At 33.1% G+C, this 17,748-nt stretch overlaps 1 protein-coding gene across 1 annotated transcript in view; it reads right to left on the bottom strand.

Moving 5' to 3' along the window:
• Positions 1-414: 414 nt before the first annotated feature.
• Far1 (fatty acyl-CoA reductase 1) overlaps positions 415-17,748 on the bottom strand; it is a 60,304-nt gene continuing 42,970 nt past the window's right edge. Inside the window, exons 9-12 of the mRNA XM_076846917.1 lie at positions 16,752-16,923; positions 8,742-8,871; positions 4,753-4,880; positions 415-3,258 (exon numbers count right to left, since the gene is read on the bottom strand). Of these exons, the coding sequence (XP_076703032.1) occupies positions 3,096-3,258; positions 4,753-4,880; positions 8,742-8,871; positions 16,752-16,923 (593 nt within the window). The 3' untranslated portion in view covers positions 415-3,095. The remainder of the gene's footprint in view (positions 3,259-4,752; positions 4,881-8,741; positions 8,872-16,751; positions 16,924-17,748) is intronic.

Raw genomic sequence — 17,748 nt, 5'->3', positions numbered from 1 at the left:
GCCTGATATACTCTCCCCTTCTCACCCCCAAAAGGTTCAATCTGTATCACTAATGAGTAATTCCTTATATGGAGTCAGATAAATTACTAATGTACCCAAAACTAACAGGATATCACTCAATATGAAAGAAAGTAGCTGGAGTCTAATGACACCCTGGTGGTCTCCTGGTTCTGTTTTTAGAAAAACAACCTCATTCTAGCTAATACACAAAAATAATACTTTAACAAAAAAGCATTCACTTGGCATATATTATTTACCTAAAATACTGTGTGAGCAACTCAGACTTAAATAATATTGGGATGTAAGAATTAATAAGGACACCTAAAGAAGACAAGGGGCGTAAGAACTGCTTCCTGTAATCCTAACCATATTATCTCATATAATTTTCAGAACATAAAAATACAATAAAAACTATAATGGAAATAGAGGGATTCATTTATTACTTTTTGGTTTACAAACAAAGGCACCCAATAATGCTTCTATTTACTGCTTATAAAAGATTATCTGTATACAATTAAAACAAAAATACAAACCAAAAAATCCTCAATCAGTTCCTGCAGACAAACAAAGAAAGGGGAGAAGTGAGTTTCCCCCCCACTTCCAAGCTTTATTAATACAAATACAAAGAATCTTCATTCTATGCCATCCTTAGGTCAAAGAATAACATATTGCCATGTTTCTCTGCACTGAGCTGTAGGACATATAGTGTTGCCAGATCAAATTTAAATAAACTCTTAATGACATCACAATTTAACACACATGTCCCAATTAAGAGTGAAAAATGGGAAATTATCTAAAATGTTTTAGAATACAGTTTTATCAAATGAACTAAATGAAATGAATCTATTTTATAAACTGTCTTGTTAAATGAGTTTGTGAGAAACATACACACAGAACTAAAAACGTTGTCTATGAAATGATACAGAGAACAGATTTCCAAAATCTTTGAATCTGACTTAAATCCAAAATCTAGTTGGTGAGGATTAACAATCTATACACTCTTTATACTAACTTTAGAATTTTAAGTCTTAGGATGACATACTTAATTTACCCATTACCCTTCTTTTGACACAATTCTAAACACAAAATTAATACAGTGGCCTCAGCACCCTCCCAATTTGTATTTAACTTAAATTATAAGAACAGTAAAACAATTCAGAAGACAAAATACTCCCAAAGCACTTCACAGGCCTGCCCAAGTTGCACCTGATCCTCTTGTTAGACACAAAGAAAATTCATCTGATTCTAGGTATCGCTGGCAGAATTACAAAACTCATACAAATGTTACCATGTTTTCAACATGTTATGGAAATATATTTGGAGAGATGAAGTACTTAATGTAAATATATGGGCCACCTTAAATCCAAGGCATCATTATTTATTCCATTTTCATACTGTCATGGTCTCTCACACCTTATACAAGGTATGGTCCTTGACCAAAGACTTTAGTATCATTCCAAAGAATATATAGCTATTTACATACATATTTCTTTTAAAATAATGTTTAAAAGTTTTACTACAGAAAATCTGGCTTCAACATGGAAGCATTTTTCTTTTTCAAGATTATACACCTGCATGGAAGAAGGTGATTTCTTTTACATTTAGTTTTTCCACAATATCAAAATAAACTTTTTATACATTGCATTTAAATTGACAAAGGAAATTGAGAAGTTACATGTAACTTTGTACTGTGAACTGAACCCTTTAAACATATTCATGATACATTGCTGATGATTTAAATATAATACAACTTGATCAGCTTAATTAGAACAGTGTAATGCTGAACAATCTGTTAAATCAAATATATGTTAAAATAGTAAACTAGTATTGCAATTTAAAGGGAATTATAATGTATCATTAAAATATACATCAATTTTCTTGCTATTACTTGTTTCTATAATGCATTTCTTTCTAAAGCTAAAACCACATGCAGAAAAAATAAATGATATCTTCAAACTCATTCAACAGTTTGCTACTTTATATGGTATGTAAATAAAGTCCTTTATTTAATTTTATACACATTTTGTATTATTTTCTTTAAGGAATTCAGCTTTCAAGGTCAAAATTAATATGTGTTTACTTACACACAAGGACATTTTCTTGATGTTATTACTAGCTGCAAATACATTCTTCCATAATAATGCACTTTCAGATCTCATTTGAAAAGCAGTACAAGCCTTTTAAAAGTCCTATGATATAATGTATAAAGGAAGGAGAGCCCAAGTATGGTGAATCCTTCCCTACACCCACCTCCAATAAAGTCCTAAAAAATCCTCTTGCTTCAATATATAAACACAATCTCACAGGATTGATTTTTAATTGACTGAAATGTGGACAAGAAAAAAGTACTCCTATTCTTTTTGATAGTTTCAATGAATTTGTTTTTGTTGTCCTTTAAAAACACACAGCATATATTGATATGGATTTTCAAACCCATTTAGATCCAGTGGGTTTTTAGAATAATATATAGCCTTCTCATTATAAAGCAACTGATTACTTACAGAAAAATGATATGCACTGGACATTTAATCAGAAAAAGAAAACTGGAACACTTTTTCATGTTTGATATCACTCAATAACTTATAGGATGAAGTGAAAATAGTTTGGTTATAGTCTCAACAAAACTCAAACTCACTTCAATTGATGAAAAAAAAAATTGAACATTAAAGAATCAGACATCTACCAACTTAGCTAGTATTCCTATCCAAATAAATGCTACCCATTGCACTAAATAGTAGAAATTATGTTAAGGCATATTTTAATTAATATGTCCCAAAAATTGCACAGTTATACTGGTCAGGGTTCCTATTTCCTACTCTTGCCCTCACCCTATCCCTTTCTTTCCAGGGATCAAATCGTTTAGTCATGGTTTTGGTGGTTATTATAGATTTGAACTGGCATACCACAGTGTGTTCACTAGGTTTTATGAGCATAAACATTAAATGTTACATAAAATGTACCATATTTTACTTCACACTCCAATCTAAGATGGTTTAATGTTTGACAAAAAATGAGATGACTTTAAGTACATTTTACATTTTGTGCATTTTTAGACCACCATATGCATAGATGTTCTAAAGCTAAATTCTTGGTCTTCAGTATCTCATAGTGCTGGATGCTCGAAAGTATGACAGAAACTTGTAACACAGGCTAACTACAAAGTACCAGATGTTTCTTGCCATTTGTGATCTTGCAATAAAAATGCGCCAGATCAGGATCACAAGGATAGTATTGAAACCATAACGTATGTTCCGTAACCTGAAAAGCAAATGGAGAGATATGCTAGACAATATTTTCTACAATAAAACAGAGCACCCCTGGGCTCAATTTTCAGTACCCATCCCACTACACACACGCACACACAGAGTAGACATCCTCAAGTTAGAAAGTGGAATTCAAACTAAACTGACTATTAATAACCTGCACAGTAATACATCAAAGTACTACCTCAATCAAATAGGAATACAGCAAAGAGTTTTCATAATAGTGTATTTAGAAAATAAACTTATTCAATGAATATTACTGAGCATCCCTGTGTGCCCAGTATTGTCCTAGGCATGAATAATATATCTGTAGGTAAAACAGATACATGCCTTGAACTTCTGGAGCTTCCTAACTGATCTAAAAAGGTTTGTTTATTATATACATTATAGTACAGACAAAATACAAAATACAAAAAAAGCATTTTTAGTTGCTTTCAAGTTTTAAGGCAAGTAAACTTACTCCTTCATTCAAAGCTGAAAATCACAGTCAATGGTCAACTGACAAGATCTTATCCAAGAGTAAAATATGGCATTAACTCTAAAAAGGATGATCTTCCTATTCTCAAATACCAGTCATATTACCTTGCTCATGTTTTAAAACACTGCTGATGGTTTCTAATGGTGTTTGAAAGGAATACAAACCTTTAGGTATGTGTTTATGTTACATAAATTTCATTACTTTCAGCATGTATTACAAGATAGAACTGCAATATGGGAACAACAGTGCAGAGAAAAGAGCTTTGAGTAAAAAGTTAAAGATCAATATTGCAGTTTGCTTTGCTATAAAAACTTTCCTAAGTCGCAAGTTTTCTCATCTACACAACTAGCTGCCCTGCAAAATGCCGCATAGAGTTATGAGGCATCAAAAGTACAGTAATGTCAAAGTCTTGAAAATATTACCAAGATAACAAAAAAGACACTACAAACAAAAGAAATAATCATTAAAATTATCTGTATCTCTGAATGGTGAATTACCAGTGATTTTGATTCTTCTGTTTTTTGAGTTTATTTTTAATCAGCATGTATACTTTTTATAAAGAGACTAAGAAAATTATAACTATTTTACAAAGATAAAATTCTTGAATGATGTATTGCTATATCTCTTCTCTTATAGAGATTATTTGAGTCGGGTTAAAAAAATCTTTAAATATTTAATTTCCAAATATTAATCTTTAAATATTTAATAAAAATATATTTTTATTTTCTGCTAATATCTTTACTTCTTCAATAGCAACATAAGAGAAGACAGTGGTGATTTTAAAAACTAAATTTCACCCCAACTTCATACTAAGGAATATATACATTGAGGAAGACAATAGTTTTCAATAGTTTTATGCCAAATCAACTGCCATTAGTTCCAACCCAAAGGTAAGTACTTTTCCTAAATATAATAGATTTGTAATGTATTTTAGATATACCAACTTACCAAAACAGTTGTGTAATATTTCATAAGGAAGACAAGATGCAATCAAACCTATGTAAAACTTACTTGTTCAAATGTTTTCTAGCTGCAGGAAGGCCAGACATTTCTTCATTCAATACGTATTTCTTAGTTCCCATGCAGTAGTTTTCTATATATTCTGCCCAATGTAATTGCCGTACATCAATATTGAAGGTCTACATTAACAACAACAAAAAGTTAAATATTTTCCTGAGGAATTTTTCTACAACTTGTCAAAATTCACTTTTTCTAAAAGGCAATCCCAAATAACAAGGTAACAAAATATTATAACATAGTATTAATTTTTTCTATTGTCTAAGTATATTTCTTTATATTCCTATTTTATTTCTAGTTCTTCTATATCTGCATCCTCTCTTTTCTTCCTATAGTTCCTTGTGTACCACAAGATTAATTTTCCTAGAGAATACTTTCGACTTTAGGAGGGAAAAAAACAAACCATGTTACAAAAGCTGGCTTAGAACTATAGATAACAGTTACTAGACCATTTGATGAAAAGGATAGATAAATCCAGAAAAATGATCTTTACAGAAATACTATTTCTTAGCAAAATAAGAGAGTTGTCTATTGCTCAGTTCTCCTAGCATTCAGTGGAATAATTTCTTTGGAGTGACAAGGAGATTATTCACTTTACACCATCACTTACCTAAAAATGGGTAAGTTGGGAAGGGGCATTTGAAATGCTACTATAAATTAATTAGTAAAATATGAAAATACAGAAACACTGCACTAAGATGGGAGACTTAACAAAGGAGATGGGAATAAAGCTGGGTATGGGCGTGGGTGTGATATTGTCCCACAGGAAGAAAGAAAGAAAAAATGGAACAGAAGCAAGACAAATGATGAAACATTTAAAACACATCTACCATATATATCTACATATCTAGGCACCAGAACATAAATCAAAAAAGGCCAGATAGATGACTACTGGATAACTTCTCACCAAAACCAATGGAAGTCAAAGACTGTGAGATGTTTTCCAAGTATAAAAAAAAAGGTATTGCTAACATAAAATCCTACACCCGTGGAAATATCCTTGAAAAACAAAGTGAAATAAAGATGTTTCCTGAAGAATAAAAACTGTAACAATATGACATGAGTAGAATACCCACAGTGAAGTAACTACACTAAAGAGGATTATTCAGGGCAGAAGAATTCCAGATTGAGTCTACAAAGTCTGGAGATGGAAGAAATGAAGATCAATAAAAGGATCTTCATTTCAATTAATTTCATTTAATTAATTTCAATTATGCTGGTAAATCATATAAATAGTTACTGCATAGACTGTGCTACAGTTTGAATATGTCCCTCTAAAAGCACATGGTAGAAATTTAATCCCCAATGCAATAGTGTTGGCAGGTGGGGCTTAGTACAAGGTGATTAAATTATGAAGGTCTTACCCTCACAAACAGATTAATACTGATGATAAAAGGACTTGAGGCAGAAAATTTAAATGCTTGCCCTCTCTTTTTCCTTCCATCATTGATGAAGTAGGTCTTCACCAGATACTAAGCCCCTTGATCTCAAGAATTCCCAGCCTTTAGAACTATTAACAAACTTCTGTTTATGATAAATTACCCTCCTCTGGTATTCTTCTAGAGCAGCACAGACAGACTGTACAAACATAACCTGTGAGGCTTAACATAAAATTAAGTTATGCAATAACAATAGCAGAAAGGCATTGGTTATTATCAGAGAAAATGTAAATTTTATAGTAGCTCTTGCTAAATAAGAAAAGATATTATAATCTCTAGAGTAACCTCCTAAAACAATTGAAAAAGAATGTATTCTATGAAACTTAGATGGGAAAACATGAAATAGTAGAAAAAAATATCACCTAAAAAAAGCAAAAAGGAAAAAAAGAACTTAGAACGAGTAGGACACATAAAATGTACTGAAATATTTAAATAGAAAATTATCAGGAATTATGTTTTGGACTAAGTTCTCCAAAAAAGTGTCAAAAAGAGACTGGAGGGCTGGGGTTGTGGCTCAGTAGTAGAACACTTGTCTAGCATGTGTGAGGCCCTGGGTTCAATGCTTAGCATAAATAAAAAAGAATAAAGGTCCACTGACAACTAAAAAATATAGATATATAAAAATATGAGGCTGGGGAAAAAAAACAAAAAACTCTAACTATAAGCTACTTATTAAAAAAAAACTTTTAAAAGAGAAGGATACAAACTGGTTGAACATGAAAGAATAAAGAAAGACATGCCATACATTTCTACCAGTAATATATGAGGATGTCCATTTGCCTAGGGCCTCTTCAGACTATGCTGTCAAAGTCTGTATTTTTTGTAAATCTGCTAAGTAATAAATAAAAATTTAGTCTAGTTTTAATTTAATTTCCTCTATTGAGTGTAACATTATCTTTTCAAATGGTTAACACTCATCTTCTGTAATTGTTTTCTCTAGCCCATTTTCAACATGATTATTGGCTCCCCCCACCACTATTTCTACATAAGCATTTTTTATGTAGTAGAAAATGCATACTAAAATCATAGATACCACTATACACTAAAGTAGTATGGGATTGACAGGAGTTATACATTAGCATTTAGAATAGCCTTATCTACTAAATTGAATATACAAATGCCTTATGACCCACCACATATTACCCAGCGTATATACACACTTTACACAAATGTGTGCTTATGTTCATAACCCAAAACTGAAAATAAATGTCTATCAAAAGAAGCATGAAAAAAAATACTGGATGACAGATACCATTTGTGTAAAGTCAAAAAATGGGTAAAACTAACATTTAGTATTATGATTCAAGACAATTAGTACCTTTTGGAAAAGAGAGGAGGTAATAATTGTGTTACGCTAGAACCTAATCAGGTACTTCTCAGTGGCCCTAGCTTGTTAATGCTGCCAAGCTAGTTAGTGTCGATAGATACTAGGCTAGTGCAAAATTTATTTGCAAAGGCAAATAATTCTTATTAGACACTGCAGGTGCAATCCATACCTCAAAAAATTCCAAAATAAATTCTCAAGAAATATGAATTTACAGGAAAACATATAACAATAAAAAACAAAGAAACATGATGCCATGAGTGAGACTCAGCTCAAACAACAGTAGCAGAATAGACACTATCCATCCTGTAGGTTTTAATTATCAGGTAGAAAATTTTTAAAAAATTATTTTTAACATGTTCCAAGAAAAAAAAATACATAGGCTATTTAAGAAATATCTGTGAGATTAAAAAGTATGATGAACTTGTTAAAAATGGAAATCTAAGAACTGAAACCCAAAATTCAAGTAGATGGTTTGAGCTCAGCTGAGACTGCCATAGAATTTAAATAAATAATTTAGATTTCAGCCCAGAAAAAAAATGTGAAATACACTTAAAGATCTGAAGGCAGAATGACCTAACATATAATAGGAACTATGGAAAAAGATAAGAGAATGGTGGTATTTGAATGCATATTTCAAGAAATTGCTGCTATGTGTTTTACCAACATTGCTAAAAGATACCATCTTCAGATTCAGGAAGCCCAACCAAAGCAACCAGACACATTCATAGAGAAACTGCAGAACATCAAATATAAAAGGAAAAGCTGAACATGAGACAGAAATGACAGCTCTCTTATGAAGGAAGAGCAAATTCCTGACTTTTCAATAGCAACAATATTGACAGAATATAAAGAGTAAGTTACCTTTAATGTGCGCCAAGGTCATGTTATAAAACCTAATAGTGAGCTAAGAGTTCAATACTAACAATCCCCTAACTAAACTATATTCTAGTATTCTAGATATATTTCAGGCAGAAAGAAAATATTTGAGAAAAACATTGATAAACATAGTTAAAGCGAAAACTAAATGAACTAAACGTTTTCTAATTGTGGAGCTTACCTAGAGAACTAAAGTAATATACAAACGTATACATGGTTTGCAGGTGCTAACCACAATAAAAGCATTTTAAGTTTGTAAATGTTGTGGAAAATATCTATTTCTCAGGTTGCTTAACAGTTTTCTTGTTATGCTACTTACTTATAAAACAGAAAACACTTGCCTTTTTATCTTCTGGGTTTAGCTGATTCATTAACATATTGACATTGTCAGTATTCCACACCCAAGAATTACTTGTGAAATATTCGAGGAACACCATAGCTTTGTGAAGACGAGTTATTGTTTTCATCATCCTGTATTACAAGAAAAATTGACAGATTCATATACTGCCTAGATTAGGAAAAATCCCATTACCACCCAAGGTACCAGTTTCCCCAATATATTAACATTAAAGTATAATTTTAATATGTAATTCAACAAGTGTATCAAACCAGCAGGGAAAAAGAACATTTCTGCATCTTGGGAATACATTTTGCAAATCCAAAAAGAAAAAAATTTTCTTTGGAAGTAGCAACAAATAAATTTAGCATTGCTTAAATAGAATTCTGCTGATACACATAATTATTTCTTAATGGCTGTGCAGTACACCTTTAAGGTCAAATTTTCTATATAAAATATTAAAGCAAATAAATGGATCCAATCAATTTCCTCTTGCTTTTTTTTCTTAAACTACACTTTTCAGATGCATTTCCTAAGATTCCCTATGAATTTATAATATACTGTTATGATTCCAACTCTTTAGCATCACTGAGGCAAAGTATGCAGAAATATTCACACAAAAACTTCCACTTTAATACTGACTGGGCTCCAATCTTGATCAGCTGAATGTGCTGTGAAATCAATGACTCATGCTGAAACTTTCTGAAATAGATGAATATATCATCTCCCCATGACCCCACCAATGTCCCTTTGCATAAAAATAAGGGAGTATAAACCTTTTTGTTTCTTTAAAAAGGACAAAGGTCTTAATCATTGTATCTGTTATTTATTATTGCTCACTGTTAGTCATTGATATCATAACACTAATCTGAGCAGTAACAACTATAAAACAATAATTACCCATGTTAAGTAACAAAAAGGAAGAAAGAACTTTTTGAAATAAAATAACACCAAAAAAATCCCAACTTCTGAAGACAGAAAATAAATTGAGAAATAATTTATTGAAAAATACTTTGAAAGAAGTCCATTTATGTTCCCAGAATAAGGATTAGCATTATATGTAGTTCAGAAAGTTCCCAAATTACAGCTTTAGAAACTGGGGATATGGAAGAAAACTGGAATATCAGAAATGGGGAAGAAAATCAAAACAGTATCTAAGTAATTTTGGTAACATATTCAATACATTTAGAAAGAAACCTTGAATCCAGAATACTGGAAAATGAGGCAATATGGACCATGTAAAGAGAAACTATTTCATCCAATAACGTAATTATAAAATAACACATCTGTTAAAAACCAAAATAATAAAACATCAAAAGCTGTATTTGGACAGAAATAGTTCACATAGATAGAAAATATTTGGGGTGGAGACAAAAGACATACTGCTTTTAGAACAGGTTAGGCAATTAAAAAAAATATATATATATATAACTAAATCAATACTATCACAGCCAGTATGGTAAACTTGAATCTACACACACACACACACACACACACACACAGAGAGTTAACATATTTTTCCAACATATATTTTATTAAAAAGTTTTTCTTCCTTACTTCTTTTTCAGTGATAATTCTCACCTATTCTTATCTTCAGATTCATTCAAATGAATAAAGTGCCCTAAAAAAATCAATCCAGGATTCAACTACTCCAACAATAATTGTAGGGAAAAAAAGGTGGGGGAGATATGAAAGGTCATATATAAGTGAAAATTTATAAAATATTTATCAGGCAATAAAATTGGATTGAATATTGGATTGAATATTATGGGGGATTAAAAAAAAACTGAACTAAACCCCTTAAAACTCTACACTATTACTCTTTGATTAAACAAATAACAGAGCAAATAAAATGTTTGTGATGAGAGTGATGAACATTCTGAATATTTATTCTTTATTATAGCAATCTTCAAAATATAGTCAATCACAGTCCTGTAAAGTAGTGTAAAATCTTAATGATATCTAATCTAGCACTTGTCAACCTTGGCTATAATAATGAGTCAGATAATTCTCTGCTTGTGGCAGGTCACTGTTCTGTGTTCTGTAAAATGCTTGGCAGCATCCATGGCTCTACCACTAGATACCAGCAGCACCCCCCCCCCATTGTGATAACTAAAAATAGCTCTAAATATTGTCAAATGTCCCTAGTTGAGAATCACACAGATGAAAAAAATCAGATTCAGAGAAGTTATGCTACATAGAGTTAAGCTAAATAACCAAAAGCCAAGAAGCCATTTGTTCTAGATGCTGTTTTTAACACTAACGAAATGTTAAAATTTCAAGAGCTAAAATAAATAATTTGTACTGCTTCTATATACAATAATGTCATGCATCTTGGTCCCCACATTATAAGAATCCATGATGCATATCTGAGTTAGACTATAATTACGTCAAGATAAATAGCAAGTCAGATTTTCATCTGGCTGACACTTAAGTTAATGCAAATCAGTAAAATGGATACCATGAATGACATGAGTTTAATGTAGAATCAGGCAAGGTGTAAAGCTCAGTACCTTGGCTAAGTAAATATATGAAGAAATTAAATAATATAAATTTTAAGACTTTAGTACTTAACTTTTATAAAACTGCCTACATAAAAAAACTTTTATGTCCTTTGTTACTTTTAGACTACATTGACTTTTTAGACTACACATTCCCAGAAGTCAATGATCATTCCTGCTTTAATACTTAGCCTCACATTATTATCTCCCATCGTACCTGCTCGTCTATAATATCACCCAGACTATATTCCCCTCAAGAGGGAAGGTAATTTATAACCAATAGAATGAAGTAGAAGTGACACTGTGTGACTTCTGGGGCTAGGTCAGAAAAGGTGGTAAGTTTTCTGCCTTGCTTACTGGAATACTCACCCTTGAAGCCTTCAGTCACCATGTATGCTGTCCAACTCCCCCCGAGGCTGCCATGCTGCGAGGAAGCTCAAACTAGTCCATGTGTAGAAACCACATGGAGAGACTCTCAAACTACATGAAGAGAGAAAGATGCCTGGCCACCCCAGGTGCTCTGCACCCTTCCTCCCCTTTACCACTTTCTCCACAGTATACCTGTGTTAGTCCTTATCTGAATGCAATCGTTTGAAAGATCCTGAGCTAGAACCTGGCCAAGTCTTTAATTCCTGATCCACAGAAATTATGACAAATAACTTGTTTTAAGACACTAAGTTTGCTGTGATGCATGATACAGCACAGAAGACAGTAACTTAGTACTATTGGGAGTGTGGGGGAAGGGTGCTATTCTAAAAATCTAAATCATGCAATATTGGCTTTATAATCAGGTGGTAGACAAAATTGGTAAGGCCCTTGAGAAGAGTTACTGAAATCTGAAAGGATCAGGAAAGAATATTAGCAGAAGATTTTAAAGAGCTCTGAGGAGACTCTTAGTAAGGGCGTAAAATGAGGAGACTCTTAGTAAGGGCGTAAAATGAGGTAAATGGGTTCAGGACTGTAGTTTGGTGATAGAGTGCTTGCTTCACATGTACAAGGCCCTGGTTTCAATCCCTAGCACCAAAAACAAACTGAAGCTAAAAGAACAACAACAACAACAATAAAAAAAAAAAAAAAACCCACAAAATTGTCATCTGTAATAATATGGAAGATAACAGAAACTATACCTAATAAAAATCAATCCGGTCAAGACTTCCTGAAAGAGGACAAAGATGATCTTTACAAATGAACTGTCTGAGGGCTGGGGTTGTGGCTTAGTGGTAGAGTGCTCGCCTAGCATGTGCAAGGCACTGGGTTCGATCCTTAGCACCACAAATAAATAAATAAATAAATAAAGACAAGAAAATATACTTAAAAAAAAAAAAAAAAAAAAAACAACTATGAACTGTTTGAGGACTGAGGATACAGCTCAGTTGATAGAGAGCTTGCCTCGCATCACAAGGCCCTGGGTTCAATCCCCAGCACCACAAACAAACAAACAAACAAAAACTATTTGAATGATATTTGGAGAAATGTAAAATACCAGTCAGGAATTCTTTAAGAAATGGTTTTTGAGCATAGATCACATCCAAGCTAAGAATGTAAGATTCTTTAATACTTTCAAACAACCTAAGATAGCTCAAAGAATCTTTCAGACAAAAGAACTCTAGATCTTAAAGACATGTAGTGCAGAAACTCTGTTGTTTGAAATGCAGGATGTAAGATCTAAAGGTGTTGTCCCATAGCAACTTCCTAAGAGACCCAGATTGAAAAGGGTTTGTCTCAAAGTGATCTCAAAATATAGTTTTGGTCTAATGGAATGAACTGCTTTAAAACAGATACACTGAAAACCCACACAATCTTTAAAACAATCACATCAGAATACAAAATGAAGACATCTCTGTATCAAGGATCAGTAAACAAGGGCCTACACACCAAATCCTGACTATTACCTGTGTAAATAACATTCATTTATATAGGTTCATTCATTTATATATTGTCTATAGCTGCTTTTATTCCTTCTATTTATTTATTTTTTATTTTTGGTACCAGGGATTGAATCCAGAGGAACTTAAGCACTTGAGAAACATCCCCAGCCCCCCTCTTTTTTTTTTTTTTAAATAGGGTCTCACTAAATTATTTAAAGCCTCGCTTAGTTGCTGAGGCTGGCTTTGAATTTGCACTCCTCCTGCCCCAGCTTCCCAAGCCACTGGGATTACAGGCATGTGCCACAGAGCCTGGCTGCTTTCACTCTTTAACAGCAGAGTTGAGTAGTATCAACATAAACCACATAGCCTACAAAGCCTAAAATAATTATTGTGTGGCCCTTTTTAGAAAAGTTTGATCACTTTGAGACAAACTCTTCTCAATCTTGCATGTTGTTATGGTTTGGGTGTGAGATGTCCCCCAAAAGCTCATGTGAGAGATGATGCAAAAGGTTCAGAGGAGAAATAATTGGGTTGTAAGAGTCTTAACCCCATCCGTGATTTAATACCCTGAGAGGAATTAAGTGAGTGTAACTAAAATGGTAAGGTGTGCCTGGAGGAAGTGGTTCATTGGGGGTACATATTTGAATCTGGTGATTGGAGTCTCTCTCGGCTTTTTGATCACGATGTGAGCTGCTTCCCTCCACCACATTCGCCCGCCATGATGTCCCGCCTCACCTCAAGCCCTGAGGAATGAAGCTGGCCTTCTATGGACTAAGACCTCTCAAACTGTGAGCCCTTAAATAAATTTTTCCTCCTCTGTAATTGTGCTGGTCAGGTCTTTTAGCCAGAGCAGAGAAAAAAGCTGACAAAAACAGGTATCCTAGGAAGTTGCTATGTGTCTATCTAACACTTTAGATCTTAATTACTTCCCTCCTAAATCCTGCCTTTCAAACAGCAGTTTCTGTGACACATCTGTGTCACCCCTGCCCAGGATGCTTAACTTTTTAATAGGCAAGAAGAAGGGTAAGTAGGCTATTCATTTTCACACATAGATCATTTTTGTAGCAAAAGGATGACTCAAGAGGGCAGAGTCAAGAGCCTCCAGGAAGTCCCAGAGTAGAAGTGAACCCTAATTAAGAAACTATCAACAAATTCCTGACTGGAATTCAGAACTGGCTGTGTACTTCCTATTTTCTCTTTGTGAAGAATACTATCTGAAATCACTATCCAATGCTGCTTCTTCATATGTTGGGTGTGGGTATATGAGTAGCTAGTAACTTACTTGAGTACACAGGTTTTCAGATTAACATCTGAAATACACTTGAGGAACCATATTTACAATATCACTCCTGAAGAGCCTGATCTGCAACTGTTATCAGATTTAAATGACAAAATCTTGGCTTCAAGCTGATGCCACAGGGATCCTGGGGGAAAGTAGCAACTTTATTTTCCATGTGGAAGAAATAAAAATTGTTTTGGCCAAAAGGCTGACTATAGCAACCTGCCCTTTTCAAAAATGACTTCAATCTTTATCTCATTTGTTCATTTACAGCATGATCTTAACCATTCTCTATATCCCTTTACCTTAAATCTAGGAAGATCTAACTCTCTTGTGACTGAAAGAATGAGGCAAAAGTGATAATGCATGACTTCCTTAGGTAGAACAGAAAAGGCAATGTAGCTTCCACCTTTCTAACTGAAATACCACCTCCTCAAAGCCTTTAGCTATCATATATGAATTTAATTCCCCAAAGGCTACCATCAGGCCTTGCAAAGAGCCTACGTGGAGAGATTCTGATACCATAGGAAGGGACCCCTGGTCCCTAGGTGCTCCACTGTTCGCCATTACACTTAGCTTTTTCAGCTCCATCTGATCACAACCACATGAAAGTCCCAACACCAAAGAGCTCATTTCCTGCCCAAATTCCCAATTCTGAGAGAAATAATAAGTTGAAAAAAAAGTAAATGTCTAAAAAGTCTCTCAATTTCAGATGATTTCTTATACAGCAACATCTACTTTGAATCATTTAGTAAACTTGAGCTATTCATTCTTCAAGTTTACTAAGCCCTATTTCTCTGTGAGGCACTGTTTAACCTGTTTTACTTTTTTTTAAAACTACTTGTGATTTTCCTGACATAATCTATAATGACTTAATTAATATAAAGAAAACATGTACTGCCATCATTAATTTTTGCCTGCTTATTTAGCCATGAAAATATGCTGTCAATGGTAAATACTCCACTTTGCAGATCACTGTAGAAAAACTTGAAAATATTTTCTTTAAAGTTGTTCGACACTTCTCACATATGTCCATAAGTATGAACGTCATGGACAAGTGAATCCACAGAAAATCCCTACAATTAACTCAGATCCTGATACAGTTTACACTATAACTAGCAGATACCTCACTTTTATTTCTTGAGCAGCTGATGGAAGTTCTGGAATCAGCATCTTCTTTATACATAATTATTCTCTAAACAAAGTTTCCACTGTAATGCCAATGTAGTTAAAATAAGTAAATATTTTTGTGGTACATTTCACTGTAATTGTGTGGTAATGACAGCAGAACTGAATGTAGGGTTTCAGTAAAATTTAAAAAAACAAGAAAACAGGAGAGAAGAAAGAAAGAATATTACAACTATGAGGAAAAAAAATTTTCCATTTGCTATTAACTTTTTAAAAAACTACATATCATTCCCAACCTGGAAAATTAGTCAAAAACTGTAATTACCATATTATAAGCTGAATGGACAGCTGAGATATTTCAAGTAATTAGATTTTTAAAATCATCTTACATTTTTTGTATAAAACTGTACCATCCATTTAAAGTAAAACATTTTACCCTTAATCTCCTGTGAAAATTCACCCCTAGGTTTTTAAGGGGGAGAGGAAAGGGCTCAATTTCAGCTTATAATAACAATGACAACCCTGATGTAGGACATTTCCTATTGTTATGGGATTCTGGAGGATCAATGGCCCAATAAAATGAGATCGATAGTTAGTGTCCCCAAATGTCTCCCATTTCTAAAAAATGTCCTAGCATCTTGATTGTGATTGTGATTAATCAGGTTAGTAATTCTAAAGGTAAAGCTCATGCTAGCGACTTTTTGTCTCTCCAGCAAGCTTCCACCACCTTACCAATACATAGTGTATTTACTGCTATTCTTCTTACCACGGTTTCTGACCTGTCAACCTGAGTGCAAGATCGAGCAATAATGCAGGTACTGTATGTCTGACACCCTTCCAATAATGAAGCAATAGGTTGTTGGAATAGAACTTAACATTGGGGTGCCTGTATACTTGGTTTAAAGGATTCATCTTGAAGGAATGGTTTAGATAATATCCTGTAGGAAAAATAAGCGTCAAAGCATTTTGAATATTATTTGTTATTCAGAAAAGTACCTAAAGTTAGACCTAGAATTCAACACATAACAATAATTTATCATCCAAATAAGTTAGAGTGACTTACAAAACTACCTTTGTTTTTCTGACAAAGCCTTAAATTCAAGAGTCTTCTCATTCACAAAAGGCCATTAAGCCTTATCATAAGCTTAAACAGATACAGAGTTAATATGCATTTTAGTGTAAAGCATGGGTTGTTTAACAGTCAGAGGAACAGATAAGACAGAGCTAGTCACCATTACCTTGGGCTTCTTCCAGTCATCCTGAGGTAGATATCATACAGGAATGCTGGGGCCTTATGGCTTACAGCAATCCAGTAATGATATAAAAGGTGATTGGAGGTTAGATTTACATTGGGCCGTCTGAAGGCCTGTTCGAGAGGATTCCTCTTGAAAGTGGAAATTACATGGTATTCTGAGGAAGAAAAGTTGTGTAACAGCTTTGATAATAACCATGTAATGAAGTTTTGAAAAAAAAATGTTTTTACAATGCAATATTTTACCAAAGATGTCAGAGTTCGTTCATTTAAAAAACAAATTTTTCTACTCTCTATAGTAGCTAAGAGAATATGGGTATTAGACTTCCAAACTTGAGCGATTTAAAAACTGCCACTATTTACAAATTTTAATTAGATAAATGAATTTTTGCTAAAATTCACTCTTAAGATCTTTTTAATGTTTTACCTATGTCAGTTTATAATGTCACTTTCTATATTTCACCTCTCACGATAGCTTCTTTCTTTCTGTTCCTCTTTCCAGATTCTTTTACTGTACTTACTTAAAAAAAAAGGAAAATCATCATCCTTTGCTTATGAATAATTAAGGTGTTCAAATTTACATACATCAAACAAGTTTAAAACGGCCCAAAAATAACCTCTACTGCAATTTTTTTAGGTTACTCAATGTCAACACAATCAACTTGGTATCATCTATGTTAAAGACTTTAATGAAAATGTATATTGAGATATTCACTAAAAAAAAAGAAAAAAGCCAATGTGATTTTTCACTAAATTTTATAACACAATGGAAGACTATTAAAAAATCCTTATGTAAAGTGTTTCAATATTCTCCAAAGAAGAGTACTTAAAAATCATCCTTGATTTTTTTTTCTTATATTTCTTTTTTTCTTTCTTATATACACTAACAGTCAATGTTTAAACTTAAATAAAAATGGCAGAGAAAAGCCCTAGGACAAATGCCATGAAAGATATACTTTAAAAATCAAAATTGCTTTGCAGGG

This window comes from Callospermophilus lateralis, chromosome 2 (genome assembly GCF_048772815.1).
Source record: "Callospermophilus lateralis isolate mCalLat2 chromosome 2, mCalLat2.hap1, whole genome shotgun sequence".
Taxonomy (NCBI): domain Eukaryota; kingdom Metazoa; phylum Chordata; class Mammalia; order Rodentia; family Sciuridae; genus Callospermophilus; species Callospermophilus lateralis.
This window is presented reverse-complemented; position numbering and strand designations above follow the sequence as displayed.